Consider the following 24735-nt stretch of genomic DNA (forward strand, 5'->3'; position numbering starts at 1 on the left):
AAGGCCTCCAAGCTTTCAGGAAGACCCACATGGGGCAGATGAAAGCCCAGAGCAGGAGAGATCCTGGAGACCATGGAAAGCACAGGAGAAGGAACCTGTGCTGATGGAGGGAGAGTTTTAGGTCCCTTGGCTTGCAGCAGCGTTTGCAGCCTGCAGAGCGTTGTGGTGCCAGGAGAGCTGCGAGAGGAGCTCTGAGCAGCCTCAGCCCCAGCAGCCAAACTAGGACAGAACAGTCACAGTTTGCCTCTGCCTTGGCTAGGCTGCAGGCACGAGCAGGGCGGCAGCGCGGGGCCGGCGCGCTGCCCAGAAAGAGATCTCTGTCTGAGACTGAGAAGAACCTCCTCCTGAAGCAGCTGGAGGGAGACAGGCCAAGGGTCTGCAAAGGCAGCCAGGGGATGCCACACAGCGTGGGGGAGCGTGGAGGAGAGCGGTGGCACAAGCTGCTGAGGCTCCTGGCACCTGACAGGATCCCAGGATGCACCTGTGGTGTCCTGCCCATTTCCACCTTCCTTCCAGCACCCACAGCATGGCTATGGAGGGGCCCCATCTCCACCAGCAAGGAGGCCATGCTTCCCCCCTCACCCCAGGCACAGCTTCTGCCCCTCCTGTTCACCACCCAGCTCAGTTTGAGCAGGACCTCTGTGTCATCCTGCACCACCAACCTGCACCAGCTCACTGAAGGCCCTGACCTTCTGACAAGCAGCCATCAGTGGTGGCAGGACATGGAGAACATCTCTGTGCCACATGAAGGGGGCTGCTGGGGCAGGGGAGCCTCTCTACCAGAGACCACATCCCACAGGTAGGTGATGAAGCCTGGGAAACCTGCCCTGAGCTGACAAAGCAAAGGAGCTTCATCCCCTGTGTTTGGCAGGACAAAGCAGCAGTGGTGACAGTTTCATCCCACCGTGGCAGGGACACCGCAGGGGCAGCCATGTCTGAGAGGAGGCCAGCACAGTATCACAGAATCACCAAGGTTGGAGACTGAGGCCAGGGAAGCTCCAGTGCAGAGCAGGAGCCAATGAGGCTCAAAGGGAGAGGTGGTATCTCCCATGCAGGTAACTCCCAGCCTGGATGCTGCTCTGAGTGTGATGACAACAGGTGCATGGCTTTCCCACTGCCTGGGATCTGCTCCTGCTTCTGCTACACCAGGCCTGGCCCATGCAGCAGTATCCAGATTTGGGGAATTAGACTCTGACACGGCCAGCAGGAAGGGTGAGGTGGTCAAATATGGCCTTTGGACCTTCACTTCTGAGTGCTCCCCCAGGCCAACACCCTCTCTCTGCTCCTTTCTCCCCTCAGCTGAAGTTCTCTGCATTTCCATCTGGCCCCATCAAACCACAAGTTCTTCCTAGGGACCTGGGGAAGCCCCAGAAAACCCAGGGGAGGTACCCAAGCCACGAGCCCTGCGTACTCACCACCTTCAGCTCGGGCACTGAGCGGCTCAGGGTCCACTCCTGGCTGTTCACAAACGAATCTGCAGAACAGAGAGAAGAAATCATCAGGTCACCATGGTCACCCTCAAGATCCCAACAAAGATCCTGCCACACTCTCTCTGCTCCTTCCAGGCAGGAGGTTTATGGCTCTTCCCTCCCTCCCACCTCACCCAGAGACGTGACACTGTCTGTGCCTGGCAGCCAGAGCTCCAGACTGGATGCAGTGCGGCACAAAGGCAGCGCAGAGCCCACACCCCATGGGCTGGAGACCCTTTGTCCTGTCCTGTGTGAGCACAGACCTCACAGCACCCCCTTCCTCAGGGAACATGAGAAGCACCAGAGACACTAAGCTCTTTTGAGGGGCACAGGCTGTGAAAGACCCCAGGACCAAGGGAGGTTACGGCGAAGGCTGCAGCAGCGCAAAGGAAGAGCTAAGGGCACACGGCTGTGGGCTCCATTCATGACCTAAAGGGAGCAGAACTCATCACAGGCACACTGGGCAACCTGCAGAATGTGGTGATGGGCTCCAAGACTGTAACCATCAGGCATGGCTTTGAGCGGCGCAGGGAACGCTTCCTCCTGCCACGGAGATCAGAAACACCTCACTGACAGCCAAACCATCTCCAGCAGCTGGCCAAACAGGACTCCCTCAGACCAACCAGACTCACTGCAGGAGGAGTGAGAGCCTAGAGAGCACCTCGAGTATCAGGAGTAGCCAGGAGCCACTCCTAAAGGGCCTGGAGGAACTCTTCATTTGCCTGGGATCAGGAGGGACATCCTCCCCCCGAAGGCAGGCGGCTGCCGGCAGGGCGCAAACAAAGAGCAGCACTTGCTGCATGTTAATGGCATCGAGGTAATCAAAGGCTTCTGCAGAGGAAACCTGGAGGAGCTCCTGCAGGATCCCGGAATGAACCTGCCAAATTTGCTGTCACAGGCTGTTGTGGCATTTCAGATGGGTTCAGAAAGGCAAGAGGTGAATCTGTGAGACCCAGCTGTGGGACAGGATTGCACACGATGGTCTTGGTGCTACTCAGGTTGGTCTTTCCCCCAAGAAACAGACAAGAAGATGACAGGAAACAGCCTCAGGTTCCCCAGGGGAGGTTTAGGTTGGACATGAGGAACAATTTTTATCCTGGGTAAAGGTAGTCCCAGCCTGGCCCAGGGCAAGGTGGAGTCCCCATCTCCCAAAGGTTTTCCAGGCCATGGAGATGTGGTTCTGGAGACATGGTTTGGGGTGACCTGGCAGTGCTGGATTAACATTTGGACTCTGTGAGCTTTGAGATCAACTCCAACCAAACAGTTCTGTGAGTCTATGGTGGTGCTGCTGCTCTGATGCCACCTGGGGCTACAGGGGGATGCCAGGCTGAAGAGAGGGTGGCCCTAGACGTACCTGGCTGCCCCCTCCTTCCCCACCCAGCAGCTTCTCCCAGCAGCCCCGAGCCCACCACCACACTCGCAGCCCAAGCCCCGCTCTCGGCAGCGGCACCGCCCGAACCGGCTGGGCGAGCTGGCGGCAGCACGGCTCTGCCGCGTGGGAGTTCCATGGGGCTGTGCCAAGCACCACAGGCTGGAACCACGGCACTGCCTGGGATGCCACCGAGATGGGTGGGATCAGAGGGCAGTGGCAGGCTCTTCAGCCCTGCCAGTCAACGACCATCCTCACCCCAGCTCATGTTCCGGCCCGCATTAACTCCCAAGAGAAGAAAGTTGGGCACACCACAGCTGCCACCCACCTCCAACTCCAGGTCAAGGCCCCATCTTGTCTCCCCACCTCACCCAGGCACCAGAGGGAGATGGGCACTCTGCCCACAGCACCTCAAGAGCTGTTTCCCAACCACCCAGGAGAGCCACAGGCCAAGTCCCTGGCTGGCAGAAATGCTGCTCTCAGCTTGGGCCAGCCCAGGGGCAGCACATGGATGCACTTCATCCACAGCAATGCTGCTGCTGTGACCCACCGAAGGGGCAGGAGATCCCAAACACCTCCTGGGGAAAAACAACGACCACGTGGAAGCAGAGAGCAAGCCACCAGTGCCCTGCCCTGATCTCACGGAGGTCCAGGCAGGTCGGCAGCAGCTCCAGGCAGTGCGGAGCCATGGGCCGAGCCCATTCAGCAGAGATTGCCTCCAGCAGGGCAGCACCTTCACGAGCTGTCACCTGCTCTTCACCAGGGTTCATGCAGGCACAGGGGAGCACCCATCTGCCCAGTCAGCCTCACTGCTGGGTGCTGTGCCTCTTGGCTCTTCCTCATTTGACAACACAGGCGGGACCAGGCTGCCAGAGCTGCAGTTGGATCCCTTCCCCAACCACATCTGGCCTCAGAAGCAGTTGACTCCTGGCACCACTGGCACACCAAGAGCCTGAGCACAGCACAGTGGTGGCCTTCCTTCAAGACACAAGAAACCAGACAAGAGACAATCAGTCTGACATGTCCTGGAAAGAGGAGATTCAGGTCAATTCTGTTACTGCCCAGAAGCTTCTGCTTATGGAATTTCCAGGCAGCCCTACTGCAGAAGGTAGAAACCCATGTGGAAGTTACACTAGACAGTCCCAGTCATGAGAGGAGCAGATATGGACACAAACCATAAAGCACTCTACATGGTTGATGTCCCTTGGTCAGCCATCCTGGACACTGCCAGTGACCTACAGAGCAGACCATGTTTGTAGAACAGGCAGTGTCACACATGAAGGAGCCAAGACCAGAACCCTCCACCTCAAAGGCTGGACCCAGCAGCCCCCCTCTGCCCTACAGATGGGACCTGGGCCACAGCCAGAGGGACCTGCTGCTGCCAACACCTGCAGGCTGTCACAGAGCTGGAGGAAGGGGCTGGCCAGGCACAACTCCCACCTGGGGTGAAGCACAGCAGGTTCATCTACCTTGTGCTTCAGAAGCACTGGTGCCAGACACTTTTGGTCTCCACACAGCAACTAATAATTAACCAACTCATTATCCAAGCCACTCTGGGACTCACCTTGGCACTGAGAGCCTGGGCACCAGAACCAGCCCTGGAAGCAGGTCAGAGGCTGAGCAAACAGCAGTGCCCACACAAACCACGTCCCAGAGTCCCACCTGCCAGTGAGGGCTGATAAAAAGGCAGCGAGGAGCAACATGCCTGGGCACAGCCACCTTGCTCAGGCCAGGCTGATAAAGGTTCAACCCTGGCAGTGCTGGCAGGAAGAGGTTCTCCAGGTCAGGGAGCAGCACGGGCAAGGCCAGCACTGCTGGCAGAGGGCTCAGCCAGCAGACACCTGTGCAGGACACAAGCTCAGCAGGGATTATCTACCAGAGCTTTAAGGGCTTGGCAGCAGTGAAAGGAAAGGATCTGGTGGATATCTGAGTAACACTGTGATCACCAGGAGCTGCTGCCCATGCTCCTCAGGTTCACCACTCGTGACAGTGGCTGGTGCCACCATGCCATGAACAGTGTAAGGCACAGGCCGCAGAAGAGCCACGTGCTCCAAGCCTCTTGGCAACTCTCCTTCACAGACTGGCCCCAGTCACACACACACCAAAGAACTGCACCAAACTCTTTGTGCACTGCCAGCTGGAGAGAGATGGTGATATGGAGAGACAGATAACCCACCAGGGGCTCTGTGGAGTCACCATACAAACCTGCTCTAGACTGGCCTGACCACAGCTCTGGCTGTTTAAAGCCCACAAGCAAAGGCAGGCAGAGATTAGAAATGAGTTGGGTTTTGAAGTTCCCTCTTCCTGTAGGTGCCTGCAGACTGTAACCAGAGTTTCCTTTCACCAACTGCTCACATCTCCTCCAAGCTCATCCTGAGAACTAGGCCTGAAGATCAGTGTCCCATCAACTCCTTCCAGACTCCTGAAGTTTCTCTGCAGCGAGGGCACCAGACTGCATTCAGCATCTGAGCCATGGTCTCTAAACCCATCAAGACATCCCTGCTCCTCACTGCCCCTCCCAGCTGAGCAGAGGCAGGTACCAACAAGAGATGATACCTATCATTATCTTCTCCATTCTCTATGCAAACTTCACCCCACTGATGTGAAAACATCCCCCCTTCCTCCCAGCAGTCTCTCACACAGGCCCCACACCTTAGCCCTCTTTGTGGCCAAAAAACGAAGGGCAGAGTAAAGGTAGCTACCTTAAGCCTTAAAGCACTTCAAAGAGCAGGGCACCTCTCTGGGAGAGGGAAATGGTTGTGAGGAGCACTCCCTGAGCTTTCAGAGTTGCTGCACCCACCACAATGCCTACACATACAGGCAAAACTCCGGCCCCAAACCCATCCAGCATTGCCAAGCCTGTGCCTGTCAGCAGCTCCTGAAGAAGCGCCCCAGCCAATACCCTGACAGCCAGAAATGTTCCCTTGAAGCCTTGACCACTGTTATCTGTGATCAGTCCAAGCTGACTGGACTCTGCCCTGACTTTGTTCTCCAGCTCCAAGGACTCCTGTGCTCCCTGGTGCATCAACAGAACATCACACTCCCTGGCACTGCCACCCTGCTGCACACAGGCTGCTCTGCAAGTCCTTGTTGGGTAAAGCTGCACTCTGTGGCCATGCTCAGTCCCAGCTGAACCCCTCCCTCAGCAGGGCTGGGGGAGCAGTACCAAGACCACCCTGCTGGCTCACTGGTGGCCCCTGGGTACATCTCACAGCAGAGCCTGCTGTAAACAAGCTGCTCCAGGCCCTGGCACCGGGGTGGTGCTGGCTCCATCTCTGCCGGGATTCCCGTATCCAGCTTTTCCAAGGAGCTGATAACCACAGCAGCAGCTGCATCCCCTCGGGAGGGCATGTTGGGACTGCTCCACAGCTCTCCTGGGGCTAAGGTGGGCAGCGCCAGCATCAACCACCAAAGCTCCCGAGATGTTGGGAGGGTGTTAGAAACACTCCTGTCCTGTGTGTCTGAAACAGGAATGGGGCAGAGACCTCCTGAGCTGCCACGTCCAGCAAGTCCATGCTGAGCAGCACCGATGTGCCGCTCCAGCCCAGGGTGTCCCAGCTTAGGGGCTCCCAGCTCCCACCGAAGAGAGCCACAGACCAACATACTGAGAGACAACAGAGAGACAGGACATGAGACAGAAGAAGCAACAGCAGCTTTGGTCTGCAGGTTTCCCTGCTGCTGCTTAACATCTTGCTGACCCTGGGAGGACATGGCTCAACTTGAGTGCAGCGTCCTGTCCCGGAAACCTGGCCAAAACCGTGTCCTAAGACACCACCAACCCCCTTGGGAACTTTGCAGCTCCAGTGAACAGGGCTTGCTCTGCTGCAGCAAGCCCTGGTCCCAGAGAGTCCAGAAAGGTCATCCCCAAGCTTGTGCTCCAGTAAGAGCCACAGAGGCAGATGCCAGCCACCACGAGAAGCAGTGGTCCCAGTTAGCTGCTGGTCACTAGTACAAGAAGCTCTCAGCACTGCCCAGGGAAGCCTCAGGTGGTCTCCAGCAGAAGGACCCAAACAGAGTCTCCAGATGTCCCTGTGCAGCCAGGTGAGGGCTGAGGACACCAAGAGAAGGCTCAGCCTGAGCTGCTGCCCTGGGAAGGTGGCGGGCAGGCCGTCGCTGGCCCCGCTCCCGCGGGCAGCCGCGGGCAAGCAGCAGCAGGCCCCCGCCGCTCCCCGCCCGGGTAACACCCAACATTCCCCAGCCATGAGCGCAGCCTCCCCTCGCCCGGGAGCCTCCCGGCACCCAGCCGTGGCCCCCCGGGAGCCTCGGCCACCCACCCGGGGCCTCCCTGACCCGCCCTGGAGCAGAGCCCAGGGACAAGGGGAGGGGCAGAAGCGAGCCCCTGGGCTCCCTGCGCTGGTCCTTCGCTCTCCTGGGAGGCGACCTGGGCACAAACTTCTTCCAGGCGGCCACTGCCTGCAGAGCTCCCAGCCCCAACCCATGGCCCTGGCACAGGAGCCAAGCTGGGCAGTGCCTCAGCAGCCCCTGCACCTCAGAGCAGTGATGAGAGCCTACAAAAGGCAGGAAGTGGCCACACTGCCCCCCAGAGCAGCAGGACCCAGCACAGCCCCCAGCTCTGTGCTCAGCACCTTGCACAGCCCCTGGGTGCTGCCCTGGCTGCCCAGCCCTGCCAGGCAGCACAACCACCTGCACACTCACTAGGGGCTGATGGGGAGTGGTATGGGGCACAGGGGCAGAAGGGGCAGAGGCCTGCACACACCTGGGCAGCCCCAGCACAGAAGAGCCCAGGGCACCGATGCCAAACACCAAAGTCAAGCACCCACATGCCCATCACATGCCCAACCCCCATGGGGGTCCTGTGCCCCCTCCCTAGCCCTTCCTAGCCTCTGTCCTGTCACTCAAGATGCCACCACCACCACTCTCCACAGGCTGCCCCAAGCCTGGTGAGCTCTGATTGGCCTCAGGGCAGCCCCCAGCAGAGCATCACATAACATAGCTGGGCACCAGGGAAGTGTGGGCACATTTCTGAGCTCCCCAAACCTCTGCACCTCTGTTCAGCACATGAACAAGGGATCCCTCTTTCTCTGCTCCTACCTGCTGCACGAGGCTCAGCTCTCCCTGCCCTTGCTGGAACACTGGCAGGGCAGAAGGACACAGGGCGCACATTGTTGGCTGTCCATCCAGACAGCGTCTCCTCCCAGCTGTCAGGATGGGTGGTCACGCTGGTGCCCACAGCTGCAGCCCCACGAACACACACACTGCCTTGCCACAGCTCAGCTCTCCCGAGTGCCAACCCCATAGGACACGGGGTCACGATGGGGTGCCTGATCCCAGCCCAGGAGCCCAGCCGGGCCAGCGCTGACCCTGCACCCACTTACCCAGCGCCCGCAGCGGGCCACTGCCCAGCAGAACTGGCTCAACCACACCGTGGAGGTCCTTAGGGCACACGCCACCGGTGCTGCCACGCTCTCGCCTTCGGAAGCGGCTGGTGAGGAGCTTCCAGAGCCCCCCGGCCTGGCCGGGGTCGGTGTGAAGCCTGCCCCCGGCCCGGGCTAGCTCGGGGTAGAGCAGGTCCCGCTTGCTGGGGCAGGTATGCAGGGAGCTGGCATCACCCTCGCTCTTGGTGCGGAGGCGCGGGGGGCGCAGCAGACCCCCGGAGTCCGAGCGCCGCAGGTCGTGGCCCCGGCGCAGGCGGAAGCTGAAACTTTTCCGAAGGGAGCTGAAGTTCCTCCGGGGGCCGGGGCTGCTCCGGCCACTGCCTCCGAAGAGGTTCCAGCGGCGGCTGCCCCACAGGGAGCCCCCCCGTAGAAAGCCGGGGCTGTCGGCAGGCTGCGACGGGTGGCCCGGGGGCAGGAAGGTGACATTGCCGGGGCGCGGGCGGTGCGCCCCGTCGGGCCCGTCTGGCTGCTCAGGGTCGGACTCGGGCTCGGGCTCCGGGCCCGGCGTGCGGGGCGACCGCCGCCGGAAGAAGTCCAGGAGGCTGCCGCGGGCGGGGGGCGGCGGGGGCAGCAGTGCGGCGGCCGCCAGTCCGTTCCCCGCCGCGCAGAAACTCTTGGGCCGCCGGCGCTGGTGCTGCGCGGCGCGGAGCGCGGCCTGAACGGCGGGGACGCCCTGCAGGTCCAGCGACTCGCAGACGCTGACGGCGCGACGGGGGCTCTGCCGCGGGGGGCCCCGGCCCGCCTGGCTCCAGCGCCAGCCCTCCGCCATCGGCCGTCAGCTGAGGGGCTGCCCCATGGCCCCGGGCCGCCCGCCGCTCTGCGCCGCTGCCGGCGGCCGGCCCCGGGGAGACGGTGCAGCGGGATCCCGCACGCCGACCGCTGCCTGACGGCTCCCACGCCGCGCCGGCATGCCCGGGCCGCGCTCCGGCGCGCCGCCAGCGCGGGGCTGGGCCCGCCCCGGAACGGGGCCGCGGCTGGGGCCGCCCGACGGGGCCGCCCGACGGGGCCGCCCTGCGCGGCCGCGCCCCCCCGGCGCCGCCCGTAGCACCGTCCCCAGCTCCGCGATCGACTGCAGCCCCGGGGCTGGGCCGGGCTCTGTCACCACCCGGCCGTCTTCGGTGGCCGCGGCGGCGTTGCCCGTACGCGCCCCGCCGGGGTGCTCGCTGCCCGGTCCGATCTGGGCCCCGCCGGGGCAGCACCGAGCGCTGGGCAAAGCACTGCGGGGCCGTCCGCACTGCCCGGCTGAGCTGGGAGCGGGGTCAGGGGTGTGGGAGCGGGGTCAGGGGTGTGGGAGCGGGGACCACCGTCTCGGCGCGGATGCCGTCACTGCCCGCCAGGAGGCGCGTCGCTGCCGCTTGCGGCCGCTGCCTTGGAGCGCCCTCTAGCGGCTCACATGAAGCAGCACCGGCAAACACGCCCCGGCCCCCGAGGCTGGCACCGAGACCCTCACAACCCCGCCCGCCCTTCACTGCCACCGTGCGTCCTTCGCCCCGGTCTCCCCGGGAGCAGCGGCGCTGACCTCGCTCTGCAGGGACGCCCCGGGCCCCACTGCCCGCGGGATCCCGCTGCTGCCCCTGTGCTCTCCGATCCCGGCACAGACAGCGGCAGCTCGCTGCCTCTGGATTACATTCCCCTTCTGCAGGCCCTGGCTGCGTAACCGGACAGGAGCTGCTGCTGCCCCTGAAGGCCTCTCCAGGGGACATCTCAACAGCAGCACCTCCTTCTCCTCCTCTTTGTCCAGGAGTCTACCTCCAATACCACGACTCTTCCAAAACTCCACCAGCTTCTGGCCCTTGGCCTCTCTTCCATCCCTCACCCCCTCCACTGCATGTCCTCACCCTGCTCTGGAGCAGCTCCTCATCTCTTTTTCTCCATGGAAGCAGCCTGCCCTGGGCATTGCCCACAGCCCCAGGACATGGCCTAAACCCCACTTCACCCTGAGGCAACACTCAAGTCCAGACTTCCCCCATCCCTATAGCACAGCCAACAACTCAGACAAGTTTCTTCTCTTCCTTCTCCATCCTTTCCCAAACCCATGGGTTCCACCACCCACCTCTGCGTACACCACCATCCCTGTTACTGACCACCACCACACTGCCAAAGCAGAGCTATGACCCAGCAGCCTCCTCCTGCAGCTGGAAGCCTCTCTGTGACTTTTCCAACAGTGGCATCTCCCTCTCAGGAGCACACCCTGCCAGCTACACGGTGTGGAGCACATGAAGCAGCCACCCACAGCGTGGAGCAGCCGAAACAAGTTCCTCTCCATGCCACCACAGAGCTTCTGAGGCAGAAGATGGGACTCATCCAGCTCCCTCCCAAGCCAATGGGCGCCAGTGCCTGGAAGCGAGCAGAAGGCGCCTGACAACCTGCCAAAGCTCTGCCATCTGTGCCAAGGTCACGGGAACGCACGAGCTGCCAGACTGGATCCAGCTCTCATCCCCACCGTCTGCTGTCCCACCTCCCAGAGCAGCTGCACTGCAGCCAGGAGCAGGCAGCAGCTCCCAAAAAGCACTGAGGACCAGACCAGGCTGGCTGAGGGGATCATGGTATCTCCACCACTAGAGATGTCAGAACCAATGGCACACACGTCAGGAGCAACCCAGACGCAGGGAACCAGCCCAGTAACCTCATGAGCTTCTTAGCACAGGAGGGACATGGACATGTAAGAGCTGGAGAGGGGGCCACAGCAATGATGGGAGGCCAGGCTAAGAGTTGGGGTTGTTCAGCCTAGAGAGGGCTCCAGGGAGACCTTCTGGAGGCCTTTCAGTGCTTCAAGGAGCTGATCAGAATGCTAGGGAGAGACTCTTGAGCAGGGCCTGTTGTTAGAAGACAAGTTTTGTTGTCCTTTCTTAAAAACAGCAACTGATGGAAGAACTGTTCTGGGAATGAGTCTGCAAAGCCAGACGCCACCAGTGTCTAGAGGTCACTACCACTGCAGTATGCCCCACTGGAATATACCTTCTAAGAGCCTCTCCTTAGGCAGCTTACCCCATGAGATCCTGGGTTTGACTGGTGCAGTGTGGACAGCAGTGGAAAGTGGCATCGCACCTGCCCGGCAGGCTGGCAGCTGCTGCTGGAGTCCCCAGTGCCACAGGATCCAGAGCAGCGGAGCTCCCAGGTTGGGATCCAGCAGCGGATGGGACTTTCCCGACCGTGACCTGGGCAGGTGCCTGGAGACAGGAGCAAGTCAGGCTCCTACCACCGCTTTCATGAGTCACATTCATGTTACAAATATGATGGTGATGAACAACATCTGGCTTAGATTAACCAAAAGCCATGAGAGGCTGAACAGCTGCATGGGAAGGCGTCGAGAGGCAGCGAACTTTCCACTGCTGGCTGGTCCCCAGCCCCAAGTGCAGGGTGGAGCCCTGAAATGGCTGAACCGTGACTGCTGAAGTGCTCTCCAGACCTCACTGGCACTAGGAGTTCTGCTCCAGCTGCCCACAGACGTGAAGGGTTTGCTGCAAGGGGGCATTCATCCTGCATTCACCAGCCCACCCGTGTCTGAAGGTGCTGTGGCTCTGCAGAGGGGCCCAAGCCTGGGAGAGCCACTGCAGCATCCAGCAAAAGGACTGAACGAAGGGAGATTTAGATGAGATCTGAAGAAGCAGCTCTTCTCTGTGAGGGTGGTGAGACACTGGAACAGGTTGTCCAGAGAGGTTTTGGGTGCCCCCTCCCCAGTAGTGTTCAAAACCATTTTCTTGGATGAAGCCTTGAGCAACCTAGTCTAGTGGGAGGTGTCCCTGCCCATGGCAGGGGGGGTGGAACTCGATGATCTTTAAGGTCCCTTCCAGCCCACCCCATGGTTCTGTGGTGCCCAGCACCCTGGCACATGCCCTCCAGCCTAGCCCACAGAACGGCACGGGGCAGCAGCAGCAGAGCAGTGGGCTCCCAGCAGTGCCACAGCCGGGGACCGAGCCCACCCACAGCTGCAGGAGGACCCCAAATGCTGTGTCAGGAGCTGCCAGGCTCCACAGAGCAGTTCCATCCGGCTCAGCCATGCAGCAGGAATACTGATGAGGCTCTGCCCAAGCAGGACCCCGCAGCCCCACGTCACAGCCCACGCTGCCAGCACGTCACCGCCCGTCACTCCGCCAGGTGCTGACGGAGACCGGGCCCTGCCTGCCGGCCCCACAGGGCAGGGACAGAGCATCCTGGGCCCAAAAGAGGGGAGGGCAGAGCAGACAGCACTTCCCCCAGCCCTGAGCAGAGGGAGACACTGGTCCTTACACAGCCCAGTCCAGCCGCAGCCAGGCTCTGGGCACTGCTGGGGCTGGAAGAGGGGCACAGCCAGGGCCTGCAGATCACACCAGCTCTGCCAGGAGAACCATGCTGGTCACCCCAACCACCCTGTCCTCAAGAAACAACACCCCACAACCCTCCCCAGTGGCCAAACACCCACCAGCCCCCCTCAACTGCAGAGTCTCTGACTTGAGACGTGAGATACTGCTTGGGGTGCGAGCTCCAAACCCCCGAGGACGGAAGGTGACAGCCTCAAACCTGTGCTCTCATGCTCTCACAGTCCACAAAGGCTCCTGCAGCAGCCACCCACACCTCAGCCCACAGATGCCTGTCCCCAAAAGGGAGGCTGTGCAGCCTCCACACCACCTGCTCTGTCCACCCCACTTTGCCACACTGCCCCTGGCTGCTGGCATTGTCCCCCTGCTGACACAAGGTCCCACAGAGTCCATCGCGTGCATCCCCAGCGCCTGCCCACAGAGATGTGCAGAGGAAGACACCAACCACAGCAGCACTAAGTGAACTTCCCCTGCGGCTGGGGCAAGAGGTGACAGTTCTGGGTGCCTCTCACCATTCCCTAAGTGGCTGATCCTCAGCAGGACCATGGCAGACATCTCTAGAGTGAAGCTGCCAGGGCACCTGGGGGGCAGCAGGGTGCCCAGCCCTGGCAAACTATGCCTTGGGCCAGCAAGAAGAGCCTTGGAAAGGAAACAAGGGGTAAGGGTTTCACACAGAGAGGGGAGGTTTAGATCAGATGCAAGGCAGAAGTTCTTCACTGCAAAGGTGGTGGGACCCTGGGACAGGGTGTCCAGAGGAGTTGCAGGTGCCTCATGCCTGGAAGTGTCTGCCCCAACAACCTCCTAGAGGTCCCCATGACCCTGCTCCTCTGGTCCCCTTTCCACAGACACATCCTACAGCCTGGCCATTAGCTGTGGAGGACTCAGACTCATCCATTTTCCACCACATTTCTGCTGGGGCAGGGCAGAGCCAGCAGGGACCATCCCCCTGTCAAACCTCCTCTTCCACCACGTTCCCTCTAGATAACCCCCTCCAGACCCATGCTGCCCCTCAGCACTGCACTGAAACCCCTTTTCCCCTAAGAACAGAGCACAGTCCCCTGAATTCCCCCAGCCTTTGGCTCTCCGGACACAGCCCCTGGATCTCCTCCACCAGATCCCTGCCAACTTCACGCTTGGGCTCCCCCCCAGCTCCATCACCCCACATAACCTTCCCTAACTCCATCCCCACACTCCAGTCTTTCTCCCAGCCCTGCACAGAAATTGCAGACCCCACAGCCCCTGAGAGCCCCACTGCTCAAACACAACTTCTGTTCACAGCTACACTTCGAGGTCCTGAAGTCCACCTCAGCTTCCATGCTGACCACAGACTCTGCCAGTCCCCCATCCCCTGAGGGTCACTCTGTCCTACCCCAAACATCATGATGAGGTCTGAAGATGGCTTTTGATGGTTAATACCTGCATTGGATGGCTCTACACAGCTCTCAGCCATATGGACAGCAGATCCTATCAAGCCATGTCACTTAGCATTACTTCTCCCAGCTCTTCATGAGCTGGGACAGTGCTCTCCAGGGATCCATGTCAGGTGTTGTGACCCTGTCACATGTACCTGGGACACCCCAGGTTGGCACTGCCAGGCTGGCACTGCGTTACTTGCTCTAGCCTTGGCCATCCTCTCCTTCAGGAGACACCAAGGAGCTGGTGACCAGAGAGCTCCCTCAGCTCCTGCCTGCAAGCAAGCCACAGCTGGGAACCTCAGAATACCCCATTTTGGAGGCTATAGCTCAACACTAAGCAACCATTCCAGGGGAGGTTGTCCACCTCCCCAAGCATGGGATGAAAAGGCTACCAATACCCTGAGCATCTCAGCCAGCCAGGGATCAGAGCTGTGGTGAAACCCATCCCTGTGCTCAGCCAACCTCCTCACTCCCCATTGGCACCACCCAGGCTGGATGAAGCCCACTGCTGGCATCTCAGCCCCTCAGTTTGTTCACCTTCAGTCTTGCTTTGTGCTCCATAACATCAGCCTCTCCTCTGCTAACCATTACTGACAGCACAGCCTGGTTGTCCCCATGTGCTCCTGCACACCCGGCTGAGTTTGGCTCAGCACAGCCTTCCCCATCAGCTGGGGAGGTCTGGGTGCCCTGGGCACAGACAGGGCATCCCTCAGCAGCCTGCAATCACTGACAGGCTTTGCTGTTGATGTTCTTGCTGCAGAGCACTTCTTCTCAGAGCTACCCTTGTGTTTGTGGCTTTGTGACATCAAACCTTCTAAACCAGACAGTGCTGGGCAAGTGCCACCCAAACTCCCCTGGCAGAGAGATCACCACATTGCTACCAACCTTTCTGGGTCTACAGGGAGCTGCAGGGGAAAGGGAACCTACTGCCCTCCCCTCCCTGCCTGCAGATGGTCTGGTACTGAGGAAGGGGCAGAGTGTCTCCTGAGAGACCACTTTGGAGGAGATGTAGCAGGAGCCAGACTGGTATCACTGGTTACACTACAACACCAGACCTGAGAGCCCTGGCATCACTCGTATCTGCAGTGAGTCTGGTCAGAGTAACAGAGCCCCAAGCAGTGCAGCTGAAGGTCAAATTTCCACCTGATCTCCTTCTGTGTCTCTGGATGGGGTTGATGCTGTGCTGGGGACAAGAAGGAATAAGCAGCATGGACCCACTGAGGCTGGAGGAACAGCAGAGTACTACCAGGGAGCGAGAGCAGCCACCACCCCATGAAAGGAACATTTCTAGACAGCACATGGAGAGGTTTTATGGAGGGAATGAGGATGCCCAGGGTTGGGCACTTGCCCTGGAGCCAAGACTGAGGGCAACTGGGCTTTCTCAGCCTGCACAAGAGCTGCTTCCAGGCTCCCCATCATCTGCCATGGTCCTTGAGGTGGACCAAGCCCTGACCCCTCTCTGAGCAGCATTCAGACCATCTGGGAAGGGCTGGGATCACATCAAACACTGCTGGGCTGCTCGAGGGCCACAGCAAGCCCAGCTTCAAAAGCCATGTCCCCTCCACATCTGCATCTGCCCTCCCAGCTCTCCAGGCACACCACAGGTGCTGGAGCAGGTGGGGGACACTAGAAAGCTGGGGAGATGTTCTGCAGGGAGTCAAGAGCCAGCACTGCCCATCTCTACCGGTGCCTCTGTCACGGAAACCCTGCTGTGCCACTCACTGCAGGGACGGTGGCACCAGAGACCACGGCTCGCTCCCTGGGACCATGGGGACACACAGGGAATAGCCCCACTGGAAAGGAGCTCCAGAGGAAGAACAAACCATGGAGCTGAGCTCTGCTCAGCCTGGTGCAGCAAGGCAGCACGTCCTCGCTCCACCACAGCCCAGAGCCCAGGAGGGGACGGTGCCAGCACACGTGCGGCGTTTGCAGGCAGCACAAAAAGCACAACAGCATCAGCTCAGCTCCAGGCATGAGTCAGGGGAGCAGCAACAAAGGCAGGGCGCTGGGAAGGAGCTCAGCACCCTGAGTAAGCAGTGCCAGAGCAGTGGGTGACGAGTGTGGCGTGCTTGGGAGAACACAACTCCTGTGTCACATCACAACAACAGCTCCAGCTCCTCCTCTCCACTTACATGGAGCTGAGGTTGTCCCAGACAGCTCCACACAGACACCAGCATGCTGCTCAGTGGCACTGAGGAGCAGGCAGGGGCCTGGCAGGCACTGGGAGAAGGATGAGGCACAAAGAGGGACAATGCCCATGCTCTCACCATGAGCTGTGGGCCAAAAGCTGCGCAGCTCCAGCATCCCTCAGCTGCCCAGCAACTCCTGACCCAAATCTCCTAGGAAAGGTGCTGAGAGGGGCAGGGGATGATCAAACAGAGCAGCTTCTGTACCAGGAGCCTGGAAAGGAAGATGACATAGGGGGAATGAAGGCTTCCATGGCAGGGGAAGGCCACCAGGGAACAATTTGTTCACTACTCCTTCCCAAACACCAAGCAGGGGACATCAGACCCAGTTAATCAGGAGCAGGTTCCAAAGAGGAGATCTTGCAGATCAAACACAGCCTGTCCCTTGTCAGGGGACGCAGCAGGGGCTGAGCCAACATCACTCAGAAGATGATGAGACAAACTCAAGGACAAAGGCTCCACACAGGGCTACAGAACCACAGAGATACTGCTTGGGGCTGGGGAGATCCATGACCCACAGATGGCTCCAGGCTGGGAGGAGGAACAGCAGAGCAGTATATCACAGAGGGTTCCTCCAAATCAACACAACCACCAGGACATTGCACCATCCAAACATGGCCAAACTCCTGCTGGACCAGAAATGATCTCTGTGCTTTGTGTCTGATGGGACTGAACCACCTCCACGCAGGGCAGACCATAGTGGCTGCCAGGTTTCACCCCAGGTCAGCTCAGAGCATTGCCTTAGACACAGAAACAGGAGAAAGGCCAAGGCTGGAGCACTGGGCAAGGATGAAGGACCCAGGAGAGGTGGGATGAAGGTACCAAAACTCTTCAGCCACCTGAGAATGGATCTGCTCTGGAGATTCTGGCTTCCATGGGGCATCCAGGGAGATGCTCTGCTGAATCCACCAGCCCCAGATAGCCTCCTACACCAACACCATGCCCAGGAGGCCATCACTAAGTAAGTGGGTCCCACCACATCTTCTCCACCTTTTCAAGCTGAACTCAAAGCAATCTGTGGTTCAAGTGTCTACATCTGCTCCTGTCACCCTCAGCCCCCACAGTCAGCAGAGAAAAAGAAGCAGTTTTAGTGCACAAGTCATCAACCTACTTCACACCCCTGCATGGAGCAGCTTGGAGGCAGTGACTCAGGGGGTGGCACCTCCAGCACAGCCACCTCACACTGCTGGACTCCCCCAGCTCCTGGCTTCCACACCTCCCGCTGGTGACAGCAGCATCCCCATCCCTTGAGACCTGCAGCTATTTCTGTCAGGGTCCTTAGGGACAGGTAGAGCTTTCTGGAGTAGCGTTCTGAGGGCACCAGGACGGGGCTGTGTCCCCACACTGCTCCTTGGAGCAGCGATTCTGGCAGCCACACGTGGGCCTGTGGCTCCAAGGACAGGAGCGTCGCCACCCCAGCCTCACGTCTCCATCACAAGATCCTTCCATTGCCATGGAAACAGCAGAATTCCAGACTCAGGCTACAGACAATCACCAGCCCTGGGGATCTCACTGCTCAGCACCACCACTCCTGTCTCCAGTGCCAGCAGAGGACACCATGCTCCATGCCTCCCTCCCACGGCCGCCCCAACCAAGGGGCCGTGGTAGCTACAAGGCTGAGATGCTCTCCAGCCACTACACCATGCCCAGCCACGGCCCTCAGGCAGCTCCACTGAGGGCAGGACCATCCCATTAGGTTCTACTCTTGCTTCACCTATCAGTCAGCTCAGCTTCCAGAGAGCTCAATCTGTGTCAGTGCATCAGGAGAAGGAAGGACAAACATCTCCTGGGCTGCATCCAGAGCAGCTCAAGGGAGGGGACTCTGCTCCTCTGCTCCACTCTGCTGAGACCTCACTTGCAGTGCTGGGGCCAGCTCTGGAGTCCTCAGCACAGCAGAGATGTGGACCTGTTGGAGCAGGGCCAGAGGAAGCCACAGCAATGCTGGGAGGGCTGGGAGCCCTCTGCTGTGAGGCCAGGCTGAGAGAGTTGGGCTTGTCCAGCCTGGAGAAGAGACCTTCTGGTGGCCTTTCAGTGCTTCAAGGAGTCAACCAGAATGCTGGGGACAGACTTTTGACCAGGCCCTGTTGTGACAGGACAAGGGGCAAGGGGTGATTGTTTGAACTAAATAAAAGAAGGAGATTCAGGGATTTGTTATGCTGAGGGCAGTGAGACCCTGGCCCAGGTTGCCCAGAGAGGAGGGAGATGCCCCCATCCCTGGAACCACTCCGAGTCAGGTTGTTGCCATGAGCAACCTGCTCTCATTGCAGATGTCCCTGCTGACTGCAGGGGAGTTGGAACTAGATGACCTTGAAAGGTCTCTTCCCACTCAACCCATTCCATGGTGCTACGATCCCAGGTTCCTTATGGTGGTTGAAACCAGCCCTTGGTTGTACATCAGCAGCTGATCTTGGCTGGTGTGCAGCAGTGCTGCTGACCACAGCTTCCCTGATGCTTCAGCTTTTTGTACTGGTGACTCATCACTGAGTTACTGGGTGGCTTCAGGCACTAACATGAGAATCAGCCAGCCCATGAAGAGACCAAGAGGCTTCCTCCTCCTCCTCCACCCGACACAGCAAAGCCCTGCAGATGTTCTGGTCAGCACTAAGGAGCAGTGGCACAGAGCCAAGGCTCTAATTACCATTGCTAGCAGAGGCTGCCCTGTCCAGCCCTGCTGTCTCACTCCACCTTGCAGCCACAAGCCTTCAATAGAACAAAGATGAGGAGAACCCAGGTAGCACCACAAGCCTTCCAAACAAGAGTCTTGGGCTTGCACAACACAACAGTGTCTGCCACGATCCTGGCAGCACCATCAAGGCTACTGGGCTGGACCAGGGGAGCTCCCTGCACCCCGGAGCACTCAAGTAACCCAGAGCCATCTCCCAAAAGATAGCAGAGCTGCTTTCTGCCCAGCCAGGGTCCACTTCAAGGGGTCACCACCCCAAACTCCCTCTGGGTGCTTAGATGCCTTGGCATGGCTGTGGTCAGCATCATCAGGAGCTAGCTGGTCCAGGGAGTCTTTCACAAGGAGCCTCTCTCCTCTTGGCCACTGCAGCCAAGTTCAAGGAGCAGAGCTGCTCAGGCCAGCTCCAGTGACATGCCACCATGGATGACATCCCACCATAGACCAACGGGGAGCAGATGCCAATGAAGAGCCATTTTCCACAGCACAAACTACCTGCTGCCTTCCCAGCACCTGGAGGGCACTGGAAACCTGGCCAGGAGCCCGATGCCTGCGTGCTGAGAACCATGCTCCCCAGGCCCTTCCTGCCATGTCCCAGCCTGGGAAAGCAGCTGCTCACCCACAGAGACCTTAAACCTGCTCCAACACAGAGCTGAGAAGTAGAGAGGATGAAGTGAGGTCACTTTCTGTGCCAGTCTGTGGGGCACAGCAAGCCCACCCTGCTCCAGCAAGAGCTCCCCCAGAGCCAGCTCCACTCTGGCAAAGCTCCAGAGCAGGGCACAGCGGCGCGGCTGAACCCACCGCTGCAGCTGCTCCGGCACGAGCCCTGCGTGCTGCAGGCCAGCCTCTGGAGAGAACTCCCCAGGCTGCAGTGGCACAGGCAGGGCAGACCCTCTCTGACCCCTGGCCCAGGCCTGTGCTCCCCACAGACACCCTGGGCCCCTGTGCCAGGCTGCCTTGCTTCTCCAGAGAGCCGCCGCAGAGGGGCCGGGGTGGAGGAGCCGTGGTCCCAGGGCACCGCACAGGGACAGAGCGACCCCTGGGGACCCCTGCTGCGAAGGTCCCCTCCTCCCACCCCACAATGCAGCTGCCAAGCCCCCTGGCCGCCTCGCTCCATGCCCTGCCCCTGCCTCTGTCCCTGCTCTGTGCCCCCTGCTTGCCCACCAGGCTGACAGCCCTCGCAGGTGGGCACTGCGGCGGGGGCCTCTGCCTGGCAATGCTGCTGAGTCAGGCACGGGCAGTGGCACGGGGGAGTCTGCAGTGAGTCAGGCAGTGCCAGGCCCAGCCGGGCTGAGTCAGTCTGGGCACCATGCTGGGGATGGGCACAGGCTGGACAGACAGAGCAGGGTGGGCAGACAGAGAGCTGCTGCCACCAAGGGCAATGCTGCTGCAGCAGCTCCTGGTGCAGGTTTCCTCCTTGCTGTGCTGTGCCGTTCTGCTGCCAACAGCTCCCAGAGGGCCCCGGTGCCAGGCAGAGTGCCAACCTGCCAATGGCACAGACAGGAGGTCCTCTGGGCCACCAGCAGTGTTCCAGGGGCGTCTAGTGTCCCATCTGCAGTGCCCATCATCTGCCCCACTGCAGGAACAGAGCCATGGGGCAGATCAGCCCTGGGCCTGCCCACAGCAGCTACCCCACTGCTGGTCTCCAGTGCCGTCACCCAGGGCATGCCACTGCAGCCACCCACTCTGTGCCACCCCACTAGCCCCCAACACCTCCTGCCCCACGCAAGGGGCAGCTCGATGCCAGGCTGTGCCAGAAGTGTGGCCTGTCCACAGCCCCTTCCCCACCTGGGGCAGGCTGGCAGTGCCAGGACACCGGGAGGAGCCCTTTGATGCAGGGGGACCAAGGGGAACTCCCCTGCCCAGTGCCACTGACAACTGTTGTAGTAGAAACTGCACAGCACCTCCTTCAGCTCTGAAGTGACCCAAAATCCCATTACCTGGGCATTTATTTTAGTGTGCCACCTAAATTGGGCACCAGCCACCGCCGCTGGGACCAGCGGAATTAGCTCAAGGAGAGGAGGGGACACAGGGCTGGGGACACCCCGAGAGCATGGGGAGAGCAGCAGCAGGACCACCACGGGCTGCAGTGGTGGGGGCTTCACACACAGACATGGCCCTGGCCAGGGGCTGCTGGAACTGGAGCCCATCAGCTCCAGCTGCAAATTCAGAACCCACTGGATCTTCACACGGCTTGCCAGAGCCCAAGCCCAGCTGGGGTCTCCTCCAGACCCCCCCACACACACACTGACCAGGACAGGACAGGAGGGAGCTGCTCCTCAGTCCTGTTGGCATCTCTCTAGCGGCAGGACTCCAGCCACAGCTGCCTTCGCCCTCTGGGACCCCAGGGGAGCCTGGGGATCTCTGTTCACACTTCAGTAGCCTCCAAAAATCCCATCCCCAAAACAAAGAGAATTCCACTGAAAGATCTGAACCAGCTCAGAGGCCAGGAACACCCAAAATACCCCAAAAGGGACAAGAACTGGGAAAAAAGAGCAGGAAGCAGCTGTCAATGGGACCTTGAACACAGGAAGCATCCAGAATGGGGATAGGAAGCTGAAGCCCTCAGGAAAACAGCTTCCCAACAATGCTCAAGTACAACAGGAAGCAGCTCTGCAAGATGTGGCACCTGGACACGGCTCCCACCAGAGCAACACAGCCAAAGTCACCACAGCTGGCACCAGAGCAGGGAGCTCCAGCTGTCCCCACACTGGTGTCACCAACAGGGCAGACACTGAGACACAGCCAGAGTAGAGCAGGGAGCTCTGGCAGTCACCCAGCATCCCTGAACCCCTGTGTGGTGGGGTGGAGATCATCCAGTCCAACCCCTGCTAAAGCAGGGCACCCACAGCAGCTTGCCCAGGATCACAATGGCCAGGTGGCTATGGAATCTCTCCAGACAAGAAGACTCCACAACCACTGGCAAGAGTCTGGCTCCATCCTCTTGCCCCCCACCCTTCAGCTGAGCATTGAGCTGCTCTTCTCCAGACTCAGCAGCCCCAGGGCTCTCAGCCTTTCCTCCTCACAGAGATACTGCAGGCCCCTCAGCAGCTTCAGAGCCTCTGCTGGACACTCTTGAAGTGGGGAACCCAGATCTGGACCCAGGACACCAGATGTGACCTCACTAGGGCAGAGTAGAGCAGGAGGAGAATGTCCCTGGACCTCCTGGCCACACTCTTCTTCACGCACCCCAGGGGACCATTGGCCTTCTTGACCACCAGGACACATTGCTGGCTGATGGGGAACTCCCAGGTCCTTGTCTGCAGAGCTGCCTGCTAGCAGGTGACCCCTCAGCTGCGGTGGTGCAGGGCTGTCCCTCCCCAGGCTGTGCCTCTCCAATCCCTGTTCCGTCGGCGCTGTGCAGAGCCATTACCGACCGACGCGGTACAAGTGCACAGTCATTAATGAGCATTAATTATGCAGAGTCATTAACGATCCATGCAGTAAGAACTGGCTAATGCTCAGTCTCATCAAACAGCCCAGGAGATGCCAGGCCAACAGGTCAGAGGGTATCTAGTGGCACTTCAGAGCCAGCCCAGCCATGAGGGGAAGGTCCAGACAACAGGGGAAAGGCTCCTGCTGCGTCCATCATCAAGATGCACAAGATGCCCATGGCAGGACAGCTCCATCTGCACCCCAGCCCCTGCAAGGACCATGCAAAACATCCTCTTGGAGGTCATTTCCCAGCAGGTGAGGGACCAGGACCCACCAGTATGGATCCACCAGGGCAGATCATCCACAACTGACCCGACTGAATGGCTGGCTCCAGGGAACTGGGCTGGAGGCAGCAAGGATGGGCAGGAGCTGCCCACACCACTAGGCTGGGGGCTGCAATCAATGGCTCAACAGCCAGACATTGGCCAGTGATGAGCAGAGCAGCCTGTGGGTCGATGCTGGCTGAGATCATGACACCTTCATTGACCACCCTGTGATGACAGAGTGCACCCCCAGCAATCTGCAGAGAATAGGGGGAGGGGGGCAGGTGGACACACTGCCACAGAGCTTCAATGCACAAGGACGATGGTAACAGCGGGCTGGGTGATGGGAAACCTCATGAAGCTCACTATGGAGACATGCAGGCATCCGTGTTTGAGGCAGAAGGACTCTCATGCAGTGGTGCTGGGCTGGAAGAAGCCTGCCAATAAGATCCTAGGGTCAAGGCACATGCCAGGCTGAGTGAGAGCCAGCAGCACGTGCCGATGGCAAGGAAGGCAGACTGCAGCCCAGGTCGTGGCAGGAGAAGTGTGGTCAGTGGATTGAGGGACTCTGCCACGTCCCTCTACTCAACACTGGTGAGGCTGTTCCAGCTCAGGGCTCCCCAGTTCAAGAGGGATGTTGAAAACCTGGTGAGGGTCCAACAGATGGCTACAAAGGGGTGAGGGGTATATGGTGACACTGAGGAGAGGGGCCTCCTCCCTCAGTGTGGCAAGAGGAGGCAAAGGGTCAATCCAGGAATGGCCTTCAGCTCCATGAAGGTGCAGTTGAACTCTTCTCAGCAACCACAAACAAGGGACCACAGCCACGTGCTGTGGCTTTGGACCACAGAGAGTAATAGGAAAAGCTCCTCCACTACAGAAGCAGCACCAGTGGAAAGATGGTATTCTGAAGAGTCTTCTAGAGGAAGCAGCAGCCAGCCTGACCTAATGCTGGTGAGAGTCCAATTTTGAGCAGGGCTGGGCTGGAGATCTCCAAAGATGTCTCAACACCACAGCTTCCTCTTGCTCTTCCATCACAAGCTCAGCAAACATCTCACCACAGCCACGCTGCACAGTCTCTCTCCATCAACCCACTTCCAAGTTTGGGCTCCCAAGCAGAAAGGCTTGGGCAGATCCACCCACACCCATTTCTTGCAGCAGGCCAGGTGCCATTCTGTCCTCTGATTTTATCTTAGGCTCACTCCAACACAGTTTCCACCTCTAACCCTCTACCAAAACATCCTTCACCATACCCTATGGAAAAAGCTGCTGGGAAGAGGCAAAACAGAAGAAAAGGCTGTCCACAAATTGTTGTGATGCATGGGAGGAAGGACAGCAGACTACAAACAAGAGATTCCACCACAGCAGATGTCACCAGGCACCATGGGCAAGATCCTACTGGAAGCAAATCCACCAGGGGAAGAAACAAAACAAAGCAAAACACCAAGAGATAACATAAAGCTGGCAGGTCCTCAAAGCAAAGGTGGCAATGGCACCAACAGGAGTCATCCCAGCGTGAAGGAACAAGATGTGTGGCAGGAGACCAGCCCAGCTCACCCTCCTGAGCTCCTCCTGGGTGTCAGGCACAGGAAGGTGCTCACAGAGCAGGGAAATTGGGTCAGACAGAAGGACAAACACCAAGGATTGGCATCTGCACCACAGCCCGAGCTCAAACCGTGAAAGGAGAAAGAGGTAACAAAGTGCAAAGAGAAGAAGCACTCCTGGGGTACATCAGTGACCACCAAGGTGAAGAACAGTCTGTCCCTCAGCAGGTGGAAAAAGCAGCTGAGGAATGACACCAAGGACAAAGCAGTTGGTGTCTCTCTGCCCTCAGCAGAGGGGTCCAGCGCAGAAAGCAGCAGCCAAAGAGCTCCCCGAGCTGTCGGTAAAGAAAAGCAGTGTCAGACTTTGACTAACTTGGCCCTGGAATGTTTAATTGGCTGGAGGAACCTTGAGGAGCTCAAGCCCCAGGAGCTTTGGGCTGATGAGGGCAGCTGCACCCCCCTTCAAAACTCAACAGAGAAGCCAAGAACTCATGGACTGCTCCAGGTCAAAGCACTGAGAGCAACAAGGACCAACACTCCTGGCCACCACCAGGCCATGGGAGAGGGGATGGGCACTACAATGGCAGGTGGCATGGAACCATGAGTGACAGGAAGGCACAGAGTGCTCCATGGTTGGGGTCCAACCCACTGCTTTGAGTGCTCTCCAGCACCAGCCAGTTGCT

General features: G+C 59.5%; 1 protein-coding gene across 3 annotated transcripts in view; it reads right to left on the bottom strand.

Moving 5' to 3' along the window:
- AGAP3 (ArfGAP with GTPase domain, ankyrin repeat and PH domain 3) overlaps positions 1–24735 on the bottom strand; it is a 102032-nt gene that overhangs the window by 67886 nt on the left and 9411 nt on the right. For 2 of the 3 annotated variants that reach the window (XM_054171176.1, XM_054171177.1), the window contains exon 2: positions 1416–1474. In XM_054171176.1, coding sequence (XP_054027151.1) covers positions 1416–1474 — 59 coding nt within the window. Of the gene's footprint in view, positions 1–1415; positions 1475–8174; positions 9023–24735 lie in introns of those variants that run through there. The other variant, XM_054171178.1, reaches the window with a different exon arrangement.

This window comes from Dryobates pubescens, chromosome 21 (genome assembly GCF_014839835.1).
Source record: "Dryobates pubescens isolate bDryPub1 chromosome 21, bDryPub1.pri, whole genome shotgun sequence".
Lineage (NCBI taxonomy): Eukaryota > Metazoa > Chordata > Aves > Piciformes > Picidae > Dryobates > Dryobates pubescens.